At 39.6% G+C, this 16,016-nt stretch overlaps 1 protein-coding gene across 1 annotated transcript in view; it reads left to right on the top strand.

The window, feature by feature from the left end:
- The window catches only part of TRPM6 (transient receptor potential cation channel subfamily M member 6), an 88,234-nt gene that overhangs the window by 55,059 nt on the left and 17,159 nt on the right, over positions 1 to 16,016 (top strand). Inside the window, exons 26-32 of the mRNA XM_064736770.1 lie at positions 1,041 to 2,176; positions 2,868 to 2,980; positions 3,911 to 4,037; positions 4,927 to 5,024; positions 7,349 to 7,407; positions 9,113 to 9,138; positions 10,870 to 10,920. Coding sequence (XP_064592840.1) covers positions 1,041 to 2,176; positions 2,868 to 2,980; positions 3,911 to 4,037; positions 4,927 to 5,024; positions 7,349 to 7,407; positions 9,113 to 9,138; positions 10,870 to 10,920 — 1,610 coding nt within the window. The remainder of the gene's footprint in view (positions 1 to 1,040; positions 2,177 to 2,867; positions 2,981 to 3,910; positions 4,038 to 4,926; positions 5,025 to 7,348; positions 7,408 to 9,112; positions 9,139 to 10,869; positions 10,921 to 16,016) is intronic.

Below are 16,016 nucleotides of genomic sequence, written 5' to 3' on the forward strand. Positions count from 1 at the left end.
TCTTCAGTACAGAAGTTGAACACAAGTAAGTTTCTTGGCTTCTTCAACACAGAAGCCAAGAAACATCCTCTCCAAAAGATATTAAATAAGTAGTTTTGTTCAGAAACTGCAGAATTGATTACTTCAAGAAGGTCTCATTTACTGGAGATATATATATCTGGAAAGGAATTTTTTTCTGAGTGCAAGTGAAACACTCTTCACAGCATTGCATGATATTAATGCAAGAAATTAATTTAGATGAATAAAATGTTCTGGAACACTGGTCCTTGATTTGATACGGCAGTGCGTTAGTACTACATATTTTGGTTACTCTGTAATGAAGAAAAGAAATTACTACGGCATATTGCCTGCAGATAACTTATCATTATCTTAGTGATAAAGTAAGAGAGAATATCTTCAGGAAATATGAAGATACTGGTTTGGTTAAATTATTTAATTCCAGGCCAAGAAGTTCCTGCACTTTTCACTGGGGATTTGAGGATAATAAAAAAGGCTTTGGTTTTTTGGGCTGTTGAATTTTACCTGAAGATAACCAATGCTATAAGATGCATAGGAGCTGCTTCTGGAGGCCAAATATGTTCTTGGGAAGACCTGTTTCTCAGCAGTCTGTAGTATTTGAAAAATGCAAGGTTAAATTAAAGAGTTTGTGTGAGCCTTATCCTTCTCATGCTTGCACAAGAAATGTAAAATCAGGATGTCCAGCTGGCAGGAAGTATACTTCATTTGCAGTCATACCCTATGTAACCTGCCACCAATGTTTTAGTAGTTCTATGGCAATGAATGGGTATTAGTAGGAAAACAACAATATTTAAAATAGATATTCCTTGAGCAAAATGTCTGTTCCCTTAAGAAACACACTGGCAGTTTGGCTGGATTTTGTCAAACGCAGGTATTAATGGGAATGAAAGTCACCATTTAAAAAAAAGCCTATTTGAAAAGCTGACTTTTTGAAATTTAATAATGGTTTCTCTCATTATGTCTCCAACAGATGTAAAGATCTATGTTTTGGTATTTTAGTTATGTTTTCTTTTTTGACCTAGAGTGGAAGAGATGTTTCAACAACTTAAAGAAGTGCATGAGAAGGTATTCTATATCAAGGAGTCTTTACTGTCCCTGGACAGCCAGCTAGGACATTTGCAAGACCTGTCTGCCCTGACAGTGGACATCCTTAAAGTGCTTTCTGCTGTAGACACCTTGAAGGTGGAAGAAGCCTTACTGGCTGACACAAAACATCAAACCTGTAGGAAGCTGCCCCATAGCTGGAGCAATGCATTCTATTCCAAGACCTTGAGCAGTCTGGAGGGCTTGTGTGACAAGAAATACCACTATTACAGCATGCCACCCTCCCTCTTACGGAGCTTGGTAAGGACTCAGTCTCCATCAGAGTGCAAACTCTTGAAGTCTGAGGGTGACAAGGTGGTAGAAGACAGCTCTCAGAAGGTAGAAATAGAAACAGACACACTCACTTCAGGAGTATCCTCTGAGACTAGGTCGACTCCTAGGTATGGGCAGTTTTTGCTGGTGCCCCCTGACCATCAGGGAGGGTCTTTTCCTGAGGATGTCACCTTAAGTTTGTCCTTTTTGAACACTGCTGCCACATACAGGGATGAAGCATTCGGAGATGACCTGCAAAGTAGCATTGTTGTTCCTCAAAACTTGCCGGGTATCAGCTTCCTTGGCAAAGAGACAGAAGATTGCCAGTGGAGCCAGAGAGACTTTGTTATTCATTTGCCATCAGAAAAGATTGATGCTGCAGAAGCTGATCATCCTCTTGATCTCCAGCTACCACTGGATATTGAAGAAAGTGTAGCTTCCTCCTGTGATGACAGGGAAGAAACTGAAGGTGGTTATGTGAACTGGGGATTCTCTGAAGGTGATGAAAAAGGAGTTTTCATCTCAAATTCAAAGAAGAAAGCTCTGTGCCTCCGTTCATCCTATGACAGGGATAACAATTGCCAAAACAATCCCACCAGGCATGTCCAGTTAAGTCATTCGAAGTCCTTCTCCTACAACTCATTCAAGTCATGTCCCAGCAGCAGCATCTCTCAGAACAGGCTGAAGAGAAGCATATCCTTCTGGATCAGTCCTCTCTGGAGGGACTGGAGTTTCTGCAGAAGCAACAGCTTACCGTCCGCTAAGAAAGAGAGATCAGGGAAAGTCTGCAAGGCCATAGGCGGTAATTACAAAACATTAAATATGTACAGTATCTTCTACTGGAGAGTCCAAGACATGACAAAAATGTTTCATTTGCACCCAGAAGGTATTAGATGCAGTGAAGGATGGGAGTTGAGAGTCCAGAGTGTGGGTCTGGGTGTTGGGAATATCCAAAGTGTGCCTGGTATCCAAGCTGCAACACACCTGTGTGCCAGCCACCCTGATCTGCGCCATCTCATGGAATCTCCATGTCTGTGGCTACACAGCCAGGTGGCAGAAAGACTGTGTTCACTCTGGGGAAGTCTCTTGCCCTGGGGATGCAAAGACAGAGTTGCAGGAATCAAAATACATTTCATGATCCTGTAGAGATACATTAGCAGTATCAGAGATGGGTGCATGGAGAATTAAAAGGCATACTTTTCTGTAGTCAGTTTAAATACCTCTCTGTCCACCACCAGGTTTGCTTAACAAGTGTTAAAATAAATCAGATTCAAGTTTTAATTATGAAGAGTATGACGTGATGGATGACATTGGTTGTTTTATATCTTGTGATGGTGCACATCTTTGCACGGAACCGCTTGAGTACTGAGTTTGGTTATCACAACTCTTTCTCAGGTTGCTTTAGACATCTGCCAGTTGTCGGTCCTATCAGATTTTCCCTTAGTAAACAGATATTCTGTAGCTTAAAGGTGTTTTTTGACTCTTTCCTGCAGAATCTTTAGGATCCTGTGAGCTACACCACAGTGAGGCAACAAAAGCAGAACAGCAAAACAGAGACAGAAAGTCTGGGAGAGGAAAGAGGAATCAAAAACCTCTTCAGGTGCCGGTATGGGCAGATGCAAGACAACTGTGAATCTCAAAATTGTCTTTTTCATTCCTTAAGAGCAGTTCTGCAGTGTTGTTTAATTGAAAATGCAAGCATTTAAAATGCTGCACACAAACTGCAGCATCTCCTGTGAGTGTCTAGTTTTGGTTCAATTTTACTTTTTTTTGGATGTGTGAGATTTCTGTTTTGAATTGCTGCCATCCAGGGACTTTGTTATACCATGATGATACTGATTTTGTGGCGACTCACAAATGTAAATCAGTCGTTGCATTTCAGCTTTCAGGAGAACTTGTGGAGGCTTCATGTGATCTAGACTAGACTGAAGCAGTGACCATATCTGGGGGGGTTACAGCTGTACTCAGGCAAGATAGGCCTTATAACATTTTCTCCTGCCTGCAAGAGTCCCATGGACTTTTCTCTGAATCCATCAAACATTTAGCACATTGCAGAAAGTATATTGATTGTGTGTCTATAGGTGTGGGGCAACCTTTGCAACTGATTCTGTGTGTTCATAAATAAAAATCTATTTCTAGAGCCTATACAGAAATTTCTAGGGTCTTCATTATCTGGAAAGAGTTATCACTGTTTAATGAGATGAATACTGAAGGCTAGTTTGTTTACATAAGATGCACAGGTCAGCAAAGGATCTTGGACTTGAACTTTGAAATCCAGTATCTCTCAAGGTATTAGGTCTCAAGGCTCAAATACCTTCAGACAGTGTGAGACCACAGTACTTGCTAGACAAGAGCAACATGTCTTCTGCATTTTGTAACAAAACTGGGAAAATCTGTTTCTCAGCTGGGAATGCATTCATTCATTCACTGGCATTTCAGAGATGCTCTGAAAGGCCACATCATAATGCTGTCAGAGGAACTGTAGAGATACTAGTCATCCTGTAAATTCAGTATTGTTTTGTCTGTGTCTTGGCAGGTGATTAGAGTGGATGATTGTCCCCAGAACACTCAAGTGAACTCAGAGCCTGCAGAAATCAATGTCTGGGATGAGCAGGAGAAACACAGCAAGAATTGGCTCACTGTGTCTAATTTCAGTCAGCTAAGTATGTTACATGTTACACAAAGTGAATTTCAGAACAGCTTTCAAAAAGAAGCAGTAAATGTAATTCAGAGAATCCAAGTGTCATCCACCATTTTCACCTTATGGCATAATTTTTATGGAATTAACTTAGTTTGCCTTGGTAATTTATGCAACATTGAAGAGGCAAAAGAGTCATAGGATGGATGGAAGATCAGGTGAATTTATTTGGGACCACTGCCTGTCTTCCATGAAAGATAGCTGAGTGTTAATCCTTAGGAATAAGTCGGAAGAATGATGTCTTTGTCTCCTCTTCTGAAGTGTGTTCTAAAGTGACATCCTGGCTAATTGCAAAAAAATAAACTCATTATTTTTCAGGACATTTACCCTCACAGGCAGTGCTGTGACACTGTATTTTCTGGCAGATCCTCTGCCTGCATTATTCATTTCTCATTGCTCAGAAACACATCCTCCAAAGGGAAGAAATTAAGTCTGTATTGTCTCTTTTGGGGTGAAAAGGAATGGCATTCTGATCCTTCATTTAGTAATTCTCAATCTCTTTCATTCTCAGAAATTCTATGCATCATTCATCTCATCTTTCAGCTTTGCTGTGATGTGGCTCACTGGTTTAATCCTGTGAGCTGCTGGGAGAAGTACAACACAGAACTGCGGCTCACTACCACTCCACACTCAGCCCTCAGAGGAGGGCTGTACCCCAAAGTTTGCTGAAAAAAGTGGAAATAGTCTGTTTAGCCCTATGAAATTCTATCACTGTTTTTTTAACCCTTACACATTTACTGGGACAATATGGTGTATAGGTGTTTATTTTATAACACTGCGTAGCTACTTAGTTTATAGCAATAGAGTTGTTCATTTATGCTCTAGAAATAGCTGACAGCTTCTCTTTTGACTAGGTTTGGAACGTCTCCATTACAAGCACCAGAAAATTAAAAATCCAGACTTTGGTAGGCATACCATACCATTCTGTGATTACCTGAGGCATTCTCGAGAGGTAAGACCTAGGATTACACATCCTAGTCCATAATTTTGGCTGGGATGAGCCCACAGTAGCTCTACAGTCATGCCTGAATTTGCCAATAGAGTTTCTTTGTCATGACATAACTCTTTGAGAGATGAGAATCTTTGTTGTCTTCTGGAACAGTGCACATGTGGAAATGAATGAATAATTTAACAGCTGCTCTACTAAAACTCTCCTAAGATTATTGAAATACAACATTAAATTATTGAATCTTCCAGTGGTTCTAAATATGAGCTTAGTCACAAATAACACATGTTGATGTTTCATCAGGCAATGAATGAGCACACAACTTGGTCTTGAACTTGTGGGCAGAATGGATTAGAAGAAAATTTTGGAGAGTTAACTAGATAGCATTCACTTTTTCACACAGTTGGTTCTTACAAAAGGGTGGATAAATATTGATAATAGTTGCAAAGCATGAATTTTTTAACCATTCTCTTATAAAAATTGTATTTTATTATTTACCAGAATTAATTTGCAGCTCTGTAATCTAAAGTTTCATTTCCTGTGTGAAAACTAATATAGGCTCCTTGAATTTAATGGAACTAGACCAATTTATATTTCCTGAAGACTTGAGCAGGAATCTGGGTTGTGGAAACTACTACCTGTTTTAAAATTATGTAGCTAATAGAAGAAATGGAATAGCTAATCAAAGAAAATGTACCATTCATTCAATTTTATAGGGATATCTCAGAGAAATGAAAGGAAATTACCAAAGAATAAATTAAGAAAAGGAAATGTGAGCGAATCCTTTCCTCCTTCTTTTCAAGGGCAACAAAGCATCCTTCCTTGTTGATTTCATTTATAGGACTTTTAGTTATGAAAATGGAGTTCTTTCAAAGACTTATTTTTCACTGAAAATGTTATAATTTTTCTTTTTTTTAGGAATAAAAATGAAACAGGTAATTCCAGTTATGCTGTTCTGAGTGTTGTAGAATTTGAATACCATATACCATGGATGAGAGAATTAATGTTCTAATTTTAAAAAATGGTGGGGTTTTGTATGAAAAAGTGACAAGAGAGAGAAAGAGAAATAAATTTACTGATTTTGTATTCTGTAAAACTGAAACTTGGACTCAAAATCAATACGTCTTTTAATTGTGAATCACAGGAGCAGCCAGGCAAAATAAAGTCAGGAAAACTGTGTGAGGTAACCAAGTAATCTGGTGTTTCATAGCTCATATTAAGATATGTTTATATAAGACACAAGTGTGATATTTCTTAAATTGTAAAAGAACCCATTCTGCTGATTAATAACAGTATTGGAGTTACGTTGAAACCAGTTGTTTCTGAAACATCAACTTCAAATTATTTATTCTTCCAAGGTACAGCCTCCAGTATCCACTGAATTGTTGTGCCTCTCTCTGGACTATGAAAGCTTGTATTTACAGAGATGTAACAAAGTTTCTGTATCCAACTGTTCCACTTGGAGAATTATGTATTTTAAAGATACCTATCTTTCTGAAAGTGAAGCTTCTCACTCATGGCATACCAGGGGCTCAGAAATCGCTCTTGAGAGGAAGCAGAGAGCAAAGGAAGGGGTGTGTAGGAAGCTTTTGGTAAAGACTTTCTCATCTTCAAAGCAAGGTACATGTTCAAAATGTGAGAGAAATAAAAAAAAAATTAAAATTTATTTAAGTTGAAGTTTAAATTAAAAGTTGAATTGTAGTTGATTGATATTTAAACTTAGCTGTCCTTAAACTTTAGTGTGTGTGTGTGTTTTGAGGATTGAAATTGGTCTGAATACTATTGAGAAGAAAAATTCCATTTCTTACTACTATATTCGGAGGACCTGGCTGGCCCATTTTTTCCTAATATGGCTTGAAGTTTAAAAGATTATTTGAGTATTTCTTTAAATATAAGACCTTGAAAATATGTGATCTAAATATCCCTGGAAAGCGGCTCAGTGTGTTACGTTCTTCTGTTCCAGGGCTTATTTTCAACAACAGTAAAAGTTATGCCTACACTGGAATTTTCCAACATAAAGAAAGTTCTCTAATACTGTGCTTATTAGAAGACCTTTAACCAGCTTTGTGAGTGTATGGAGATATAGGTGGTGACCTGAGTATTTAATTCAAATTTCTGGAGACAACATGGAAAATGGCAATGTGAGCAAGTTATTTCCATTTTAGTGTAGGTATGGCAGTGCTATGATTCACCTACTGTCAGGGTCATTATTCATGTTAACAAAAATCGTATCAACAACTGTTCTCAGCATTGTACCTTCTTGAGCTGTGCAATATGAATATGATAAAGATGTCCATATTTTACCAGTAAAAGTGTCTTTCTTTTTTTAGGATTTCAGTAATAGCGTATTTGGAAATATCAAGAAAAGTAATCTGAACAGGAACTCCTCGTATGTATCATTAGTATGTTAAGATATTCACCACAGGTTTTCAGAAAGAGATGTCTGTAGTGTCTGCAGGTTTCCATTTCAGTTCCGCAATACACTCAGGATGACAAATTCCTGAGACATGGAGAGGCCATTCATTGTATTTAAGTTTGTTTAAAGGAAATCTTACAAATGGAGATCAAAGAGATCCATTTAAAGAAAGTGTATGATTTTAGGTGGAATAGACACCCTTTCTAATTCTAACGATAACTGAATTTTCTAATTCAGTCACTAAGATGACAGCTGGACCTGATGATTTACAAGGTATTTTCTAGCCTTAATGGTTCTATGATTCTCTGGTGATTCCATGGTTCTATGGCCATAGCATCTTTAATTAGCCCTTTTTCCAGTCTAGTTAGCATAAAAAAAAGTTGTATTTGCTTTTGCTCTGCAATTGCATGTTTTATTTTTTAATAATTGCAATGTGAGCATCTCCTGAAAACTTCTCTCATTGACTGATTTATGTCTTTCGTACATTTACTAAATATTTAGCTCAGTTTTCTTCATGCATTTTCAGAAGTTATTAAGCTTTGATTACATTTAGTGAAAGTATACTGGTTTCACAAGTGGTTTCCATTTTCTTGTGATGCTTTTAATTTTTTTCCCAGATTGATTAATCATTATCATAATATTAGTAGTATTTTTGCTACATGCAGAGCTGTCTTTATGTTCCTTTTCCTTCCTATTTTCATCAATTTCTTCTAGACTTTTGCTTTGGTTTTGTTTTTTTGGTTTTTTTTTTTTTTTTTTTTGCTGTTGTTTTTGTTTTTTCTTTTTTTTTCTTCTTTTTTCTTGTTTCTTTTTTCTTTTTTCTTTTTTCTTTTTTTCTTGTTTCTTTTTCCTTTTTTCTTTTTTTCTTTTTTCTTTTTTCTTTTCAGCACTGAGCAGGTAATGACTAGGAGATACTAGAAAGCTGTCACATCCCATATGATCTCACCGTGGGGAGGAAAAGAGTTACTGAGGGTTTTATGGATACTCTGTGTGTCTGTGGGGCCAGAGGAGCGGGGTTGGGTGTTCTGCTGCTGTTGTGGGTTTGGGGTTTTTAGGGTGTTTTTCCTCTTTTCTTTTTTTACACCCCACCATTTATAGAGGTAGACAAACTGCACACTTTACCATCAGGATGTAGGGGCTGTTGAGTTGCCTGAATCTGTTGCTTAGTCTGTTGTCTTCAGTGGGATATCTCTGGTCGATGAGATGTGAATCACATCTTCTGTGTTCTGTAACAAAGACTGCTTTAATGTAGCAGTGCTTTTGCAATCAGGCTTGTTAAAATCCAAAGAATCACCAATTCTAATCAATTTTAAAAGTATGCTCTTGTACGAGGAATGATGATGACAAAAGTAACTGTTAATGCGTCTCAGCATTGACTAAAAAACGAGCAGTTGTGTGTGTGATTGAAAACTCTGATACTGTTATTGCAGTGTAAAAGATGTAAATAGCAGTGCAGACTCAAGAGCAGTTCAACATAAAGCAGAGAAAGAAACGTAGAAAAATGTGTCAGTTCTTCAGTGCCTGAAGATTGTTTGCTCATGGCTTTGTTGAACAAAATTGCACTGAGGGTTATTTTGCCTTAAGACTGCTTAGTCACATATGATCCATGCGTACTAGTTTTAGCTTAATGACAGAAATAAATGTTGGATTAAAATATCAAATATTTGCTTTTAAACAGATTGAGATCTCCAGAGGAAACTGACAGTAAGTTTTTTACTGCTTGTCACTCATTTTAATTCCCATCTGCAATTCTCATGCAGACAATTCTGAAGTGCAAAATCCAAAAAGAAGCTAATTTACTGTAGTTGAAGATTATAGCGCAGATATTGTTTCATGTGTTAATAACTATTTCTTACTTTAAAGTGAATGATTTTTTATGAGAAATATATTTTTCTCATAACAACTGCATAATCTTAAAAGAGAAAGATTTATTTTCACTCTAGTCTGACCAGTAATGTTGTCCTTTCAGCAGGAAGAAACTCTTTAAGATGCTGCTGCTTTGATCCCTAACAGTCAAGTGATCTCCTGGGTTAAACCAGGGTGTATATCTGAAGTTATAAGATTTTTAATGTATGCTTGATTTTTCAAATTGCAATTATTTGTAATACTTCTAGTTGGGTTGTCTACCTGGAATTCTGAAATCTGTGAAGGACTGAATTTATTATGAAATGTCCAGTGAAGAAATTCAAGGTTTTAGTGAAGAATCAGTTTGCTCCTCAAAAGCAGAGAGCTAGTGTAGTATTTGTTGTGTTTTAGTCCATCTCCCAGTTTTCCTGGCATGACACTTAGCCGTAAGAGGCTGAGCAGCTGGGCACCTTTTTGAGATTAGCTGTGGTGCAGGAATCAATTGCTCCTGGTCTTATCTCCTCTGCAAGTGATGCTCTTTGTGGGTCCATCTGTGCCCAGAACATTGCAGTGCTGAAGCATTCTGCTGCAAGCACGCTGAGTTGTAAGGCTGCTCTCTAGAGCACACCATTCTTTTGATTAAAATCCAGTTTTCCTATTCTCAGAAGGCCCCTTTTCATGGTTTTTTTTTTTTTTTGCAACATGCAAAATGCGGCAAAAGTAGATGGGTCCAGCAAGAAAAAAACACAAGGAACTTTGAATCACTAAGAGGAGTGAAAAATGCTGACCCTTCCCCCAGTATCCATAAATGTTTTCATATAAGATCTCTTTCACTAGATAAGGGACTAAAAGCAAATGGAATACACCAAGAAGAAAAGTGTAAAGTTCAAAAAATTTTGGTGAACATTGTTTTGATTATGTAATTTTTTGAAAATTAATAGTAGCACAGCACATACAGATACTGAAATCTGGCATCTTGAAGTATGGTTTTCCAGGACAACAAAATTATTTCATCTAATTAATGAAAATGTGTTCCTTTTTCTTGGTTGTATTAAAAAGGCTTTTTTATAAAGCCAACATTTTTGGACCAAAATTGATCTATCTGAGCATATGTAACCACCAAAAATGTTTGTTTGCTTATATTTTAACAGCACTTTGGATGCTGTGGGTTAATGGGACAGTATTATTATAGTTTCGGTGCAATAGTACAGTCAATGGAATACTTAATGGAGGATGGAGCTGGAAAACATGTCTTTGGGAGGCCATGAAGCGGAGTGGGTAGTAAAGTACTTTTGATATCCATGGGGTCTAGCTGTCTTAACATGTCCTTGAGGTTAATATATGATTTTCCCCACAATTTCCTTGGATAAATAAGTCGTCTGCCTACATTACACTGACAACTGAAATTTGGTAGTATACAGTACATGATAATGCAGCTAAAGCCCATAAGTAATTCTCCTCTTTAGAATGCTGAGTCAGCAGTTCTGATTAACATGTTTTGTGACAAACTCTGGGATGGAAGGAATTAAAAATCATGCATTTGTGTCTGCTATAATAATTAATACAACAATCCTCTAAACATTATTTCAGATATCTTCTCCTGCTTGAAAACATCTCAAGATTTGCATCTTCACTACTCAGGTAAGCAGGAGACACAAAAATGACAGCTGAAGAATTTAAGAAATTAAAACAAACATTAGTTGTCCCTTTGTCATCCACTGTGATTTTCAGTTTGAGGACTTGCACAATTGCCCACTGCTAAGAAGGTTCTGTCTTAATTCATGTCTAACACCCCAATGAAAGGATTTTTGATTTTTTTTCTGTTGATAATTGCTTCATTCTGGGTATTTATGGCAAATCCAGAGCAGAATGGAGATAATCACTTTCAATATATCAGTGGAAATGAATACAGGTCAGCTTCCTGAGCAGGTGGAAGAGGCACTACTAGTTTGTTTATAGCTGTCAGTCTCCTCACACCTCCCAAACTCTCCTTGGTACTTTCTGGAGTTCTTTTCTTCAGTTAATTGATCCTGTACTACCTAATCTGTGTTTGTGTATTTATGAACTCCCGAAAATCTGGCAGTGAATAAATCCTTTGAATGTTAATTTCCTGCAGTCCTGCCTTTCCCCAGGCTGAGACTGCACGGATTTTCCCACAAGGCCTGGATGTCAGTTTTTCCAGGAGGAGAAGAGAGCAGAAATTGCCAGTAGATGTCACCATTGCCCACAGGACTTGGCCTCCAGGACAGGCAGGACTGGAATAAACCAAAGCGGCCAGCAGCCTTCTTAGGTCCAAAATCTACAGAGTTTTCACTTGGAATAACACCTCCTGCATTGTTGCAGGTATTGATTTGTTGTTTGTCAGGCGTGCTATTTGAGTTGATGTTGGACTCTTTAGCACAGATGGAAGTGGTTTCCCTTTTGAGCTGACAAATGTCTTCAGAGGTTTTCAGCGTATGTTTTCTTTCTGCAGGAAGATTAGGTCAGAATTTTGCCAACTAGGCTCAAAAATCCTGCACTAGAATTCTGTACCACATACTGCTTTTGTGTTATTCTTGCTATCAATTTGAGAAAGCAAATATAATCCTGCCTCTCTGCATACCCAAAAGAGCTAGATCTTTGTCCCAAGTTCAGCAGCTGCTGCATGTCCATGTCACATGGCTTCTCAAAGTTCCAGAGAGACTGTGGCAGGGTCTGACAGATGGCATGGATTTTAGCAGCTCCTCTGTTCACATCCTTCTTCCTGCTATGCACTGATTTCATGATCAGTGTGCTCTTAGTGCAGCACCAGAGGAAGATCTTGTTTTTCAGTGCATGCTCCAACACTGTTCAGACATAGTAGCCAACTCCTGTTGAATTTGGTATGTGTAAACAATCTTGAGCTGGAGTATGAAGAGCAGATCTTCTTAAATGGGGACCCCAGTTCATGGGGTGGACGTGTCATGGGTGCCCTTTGCTCTGCCCTTCTGGACTCAACAATCTCCAATTACATCTTGCTTAAAGAGGTAATCTTAAAAGAAGGATAGCTGCTGACAAACTCTCTAAGTTCCATAAGCTCCAGAGTTTGTTGCCATGCAACTTTTTGATACTCTGCAAAGAAACACAGCTCTGCTGTGGTTAACTCTCTGCTTTGGTTCACTCTCTGCTGTGGATGATGTTTTTGCCTTCATCCATTGACAGTCAGAACAGTACCATCCAAGTTGCTTCCTAGTTCTAGGAGTGCCTTGTTTTACATCTCACTTCCCCTTCCTTATAACTCAGTTATGGTGAAGACAAATCCATAAGTATTTGGTTGGCTCTCTGAAGTTTTGAAGATGTTTGCCTGAGAAATATGCTGCAAGTTAGGGAGATATAACAATGTTACTGATGTTTTTTTGGCAAGAAGCGTGAATGAAGAAACAGTACTCTCTGCAGGGGAAGTCTAGATTTTCCTGTCATACCCTGCTAAGTCTTCAGGGGAAGTCTAGATTTTCCTGTCATACCCTGCTTCTAACCCTGACCAGACAGACAATGAAGGCAGCTGGGTCCAGCACAGTGTGAGTGTGTGTTTCTGTACTGGAGTTTGCAGGAGCAGGATGCAGAAGCAGCCAGCCCTTTGTGAAAGGAGGAGGATGAGAAGATAGCGGAAGTCCTTCTAGGCAGGCTGCAAGGGGCTTTCCCAGAGAGCCTGCTTCTTTGAAAGGAGGGAATTCACGAACACGGTGAGATATGATGGATCGGTATCCAGCCAGATGGGGTCATGGCTAGGTCCTGGAGGTTATTCAGCACCAATTCACATAATTTTCTGGTGATGGAGAAGGGAGTCCCTTCATGTTGGGGTAGTGGAGGTTGACTTGTTGGTTTCTGTGTAGTGAGTATTCACGTGTGAATTGTTTGCCTCTCTTGTACCCTCTGTTATTAATTCTGCTGCTGTTACTTTCACTTTCCTATTTCATTGCTGTTTCCATTGGTCAATTCCAGTAAATTGACCTTATATAAACCCATGGTCTTTAACTGTTGTGTCTCCAATCCTCTCCATTCCTCAGCTGGGAGGAGAGGGAGGGAAATGAGCAAGCAGTGTTTGGTCTGGAATGTTTCAGTGGGAACACTGATGTGGGGAGCACCATTCCTAAACCACAACAACCTTATTGGTGTTTCACCTGAAACATGAAGAGCTGAGATAACAACAGATCTGGTAAGAGTGGGTGGGAAACAAGTACTTGTTGTATTAGGTATGTCACAATGCTGTAACCTAACCCTGTATGTTTCAGTGTAGGCACTGTGTGCCCATTGAGGTGCTCCTTTTTGATGCCGGACGGGGGCTGTTTACAGACGCGAGACGGGGCTGCTGTGGAAAGTGCCTCGAGCTGTTTATTTTTCAGCATCAGTCTCATTCATTACATGATTATGCTAATGGGAAGATGCTAGCAGCTCACAATCTAGGCAGCAGGCCAAAAATCTTAATGTTACAACTTACTTTATAAGCTTCTTGACCAATCACACAAAGCAAAAGCATATTGACAGTAGTTCTATCCAATCAGCATAAACACACATACCTTTGGTTAAAACAATGCTTGCTTATTTAGAATACAATATCTACTTGTAAGCCTTAAAACGCAATGCACAGAGCTCCATTATTGAGCTTTAACCTTTGTAATGTCTTGCTAGATAACTTTCTGCAGCTCAGAGAGCTATTCAGACAAGTGTTAATACACAGGCCATTGTTCTATTTGCCCTTGCTTTTTCTACAGTTTAAATAATTTTTCTGCTGACCTATCTCATGGCAGCTGCTTTAGCTCTACTCACAGTTCTGCTGTATCTGAGGCCTGCCTTTTGCAGCTTTCCCCAAAACCCTCTAATTTTCCCTCTAATTTTGTGGACTCCCACACCTTTTCAGAGCAGGGAGAGGGATCAGGATTGCTTTGCTGCTGAACTCCTTCATATCAGCTTATGAAATGATAACTTCAAGAGCAGTGAGGGTCATTTGTGATATATTTTCAGTCTTTTGGTCATTTGGTCTTCTATCATTTTGGTCTTCTATCCTTACCTCAGGCACTGCCTTTAGGAAACCATTAACCATATCCTGGCCTGTATCAGGCACAGCATTTCCAGCTGGTCAAGGGACATGACTGTCTTGCTCTGCTCTGCTCTGCACTGGTGTGAGGTCTCACCTTGAGTACTGTGGGCAGTTTGGGCACCACAACATGAAGCAGACATTAAGCTGTTACAGAGCATCCAGAAGAGGGCCATAAGGCCTGGAGCAGAAGCCTTGTCAGGAGCTGCTGAGGTCAGCAGCTGTCTGTTCAGCCTGGAGAAGAGGAGACTGAAGGTTGACCTCACTGCTGTCTTCACCATCCTCATGGAGGGAGGTAGAAGGGCAGGTACTGATCTCTTCACTCTTATGACCAGTGGCAGGACTCAATGAACTGGCATTAAACTGAGTCAGAGGGTCAGGTTTGAGCTAGATATCAGGAAAAGGTTTTTCACCTGGGGACTGTTTGGGCACTGGAACAGGCTCCCCAGGGAAGCAGTCATTGCACCAAGCCCGACAGAGCTCACAAAGCACTTGGAGATACACAGTCTGGCTCTCAGGCAGAGGGCCACGACTTGGACTTGATGATCCTAATGGGTCTGCTTCCTAATGGGTCCCTCGGCATATTGTATGATACTGTGTTTCTGAATAATGGTACCCAGTCTGTGAGCAGAACAGGAAAGCGTTATTTTCCCCAGCTTTTCACTCATTTTTCCTTCTTGAGACCTGTTACAACAGCTTTGGAGGATTTTAAATTCCCTTTGGATATTAAGGAAATCATGCTTTTGTTGCTAAGTCTGCCAGGTCTCTTCTGTGCAGTCTTACACCCCGATTAGAAGAAGGGATTCTTAAGAGGGTCTTTCAGAGATCTACCCTGAGGGTGGATAGTCATGATTGGCCTGTGATGTGGGAGAAAATGGGCCAGCTTTTGAAGGATTATTCTGCTCCAATGGCTTGGAAGTTCACCCCTGAACAGCTACAGGACCCTGTTAAGGTGGCAGAATATTTGAAAGATAAATGCTGTGGCAGTTACAGAGAAACACGAAGTTCTGCAATGTGCAGGGCCCTGTTTACTCTTTATCAGACACTGCTCTCAACACTAGACTGCACCCTCAGGGGGAAGAAGAGGAAAGTAGAACAACAGGCACTGTGGCCACTCAAACTTCAGCTGAACCCCAGGAACAACCCTTGCTGGTACCAGTTGTTCCTATACAGAAGAAGAAATTCAAGCCCAGACAAGTTTGCATGCTGAAGAGGAAGCAGGGCCATCAGAATGGGAAGAAGAAATGGAGAAAATCATCCCCTAACTATAAGGCATGTGAAAAATTTTCAGCCACCAGTCAGGAGAGTCTCTGCTGACCTGGTGGCTCTGGTGTTGGGGTATCACAGCCCATGATATGAAACTCTATGGTAGTGCAAGCAATCAGCTGGGATCCCTGTCCCAGGATGTGGGCATTGACAAAGGGATTGAGGATAGAGCAGAAACTCTCAGTGGCAACTCCTGTCGAGTGTGAGGGAATGGTGACTACCTAGTTCTGGCAATATGAAGATTATCTTTTTTTCCGCCCTACTGGCCTGCACCTTGGCTGTGGAAAGGTCTCTCTGGAGGGCCTCCCTGCCATTGAGGGAGTCAACATCTCCTTCCATTTTTTGTCATCTGTGAATTTGCCTAGTAGTCCATCAAGCAAGATAAAGAGGAAATTTACCATGCCTTAGCAGTATGGAT

The sequence above is a fragment of the Zonotrichia leucophrys genome, chromosome Z (genome assembly GCF_028769735.1).
Source record: "Zonotrichia leucophrys gambelii isolate GWCS_2022_RI chromosome Z, RI_Zleu_2.0, whole genome shotgun sequence".
Lineage (NCBI taxonomy): Eukaryota > Metazoa > Chordata > Aves > Passeriformes > Passerellidae > Zonotrichia > Zonotrichia leucophrys.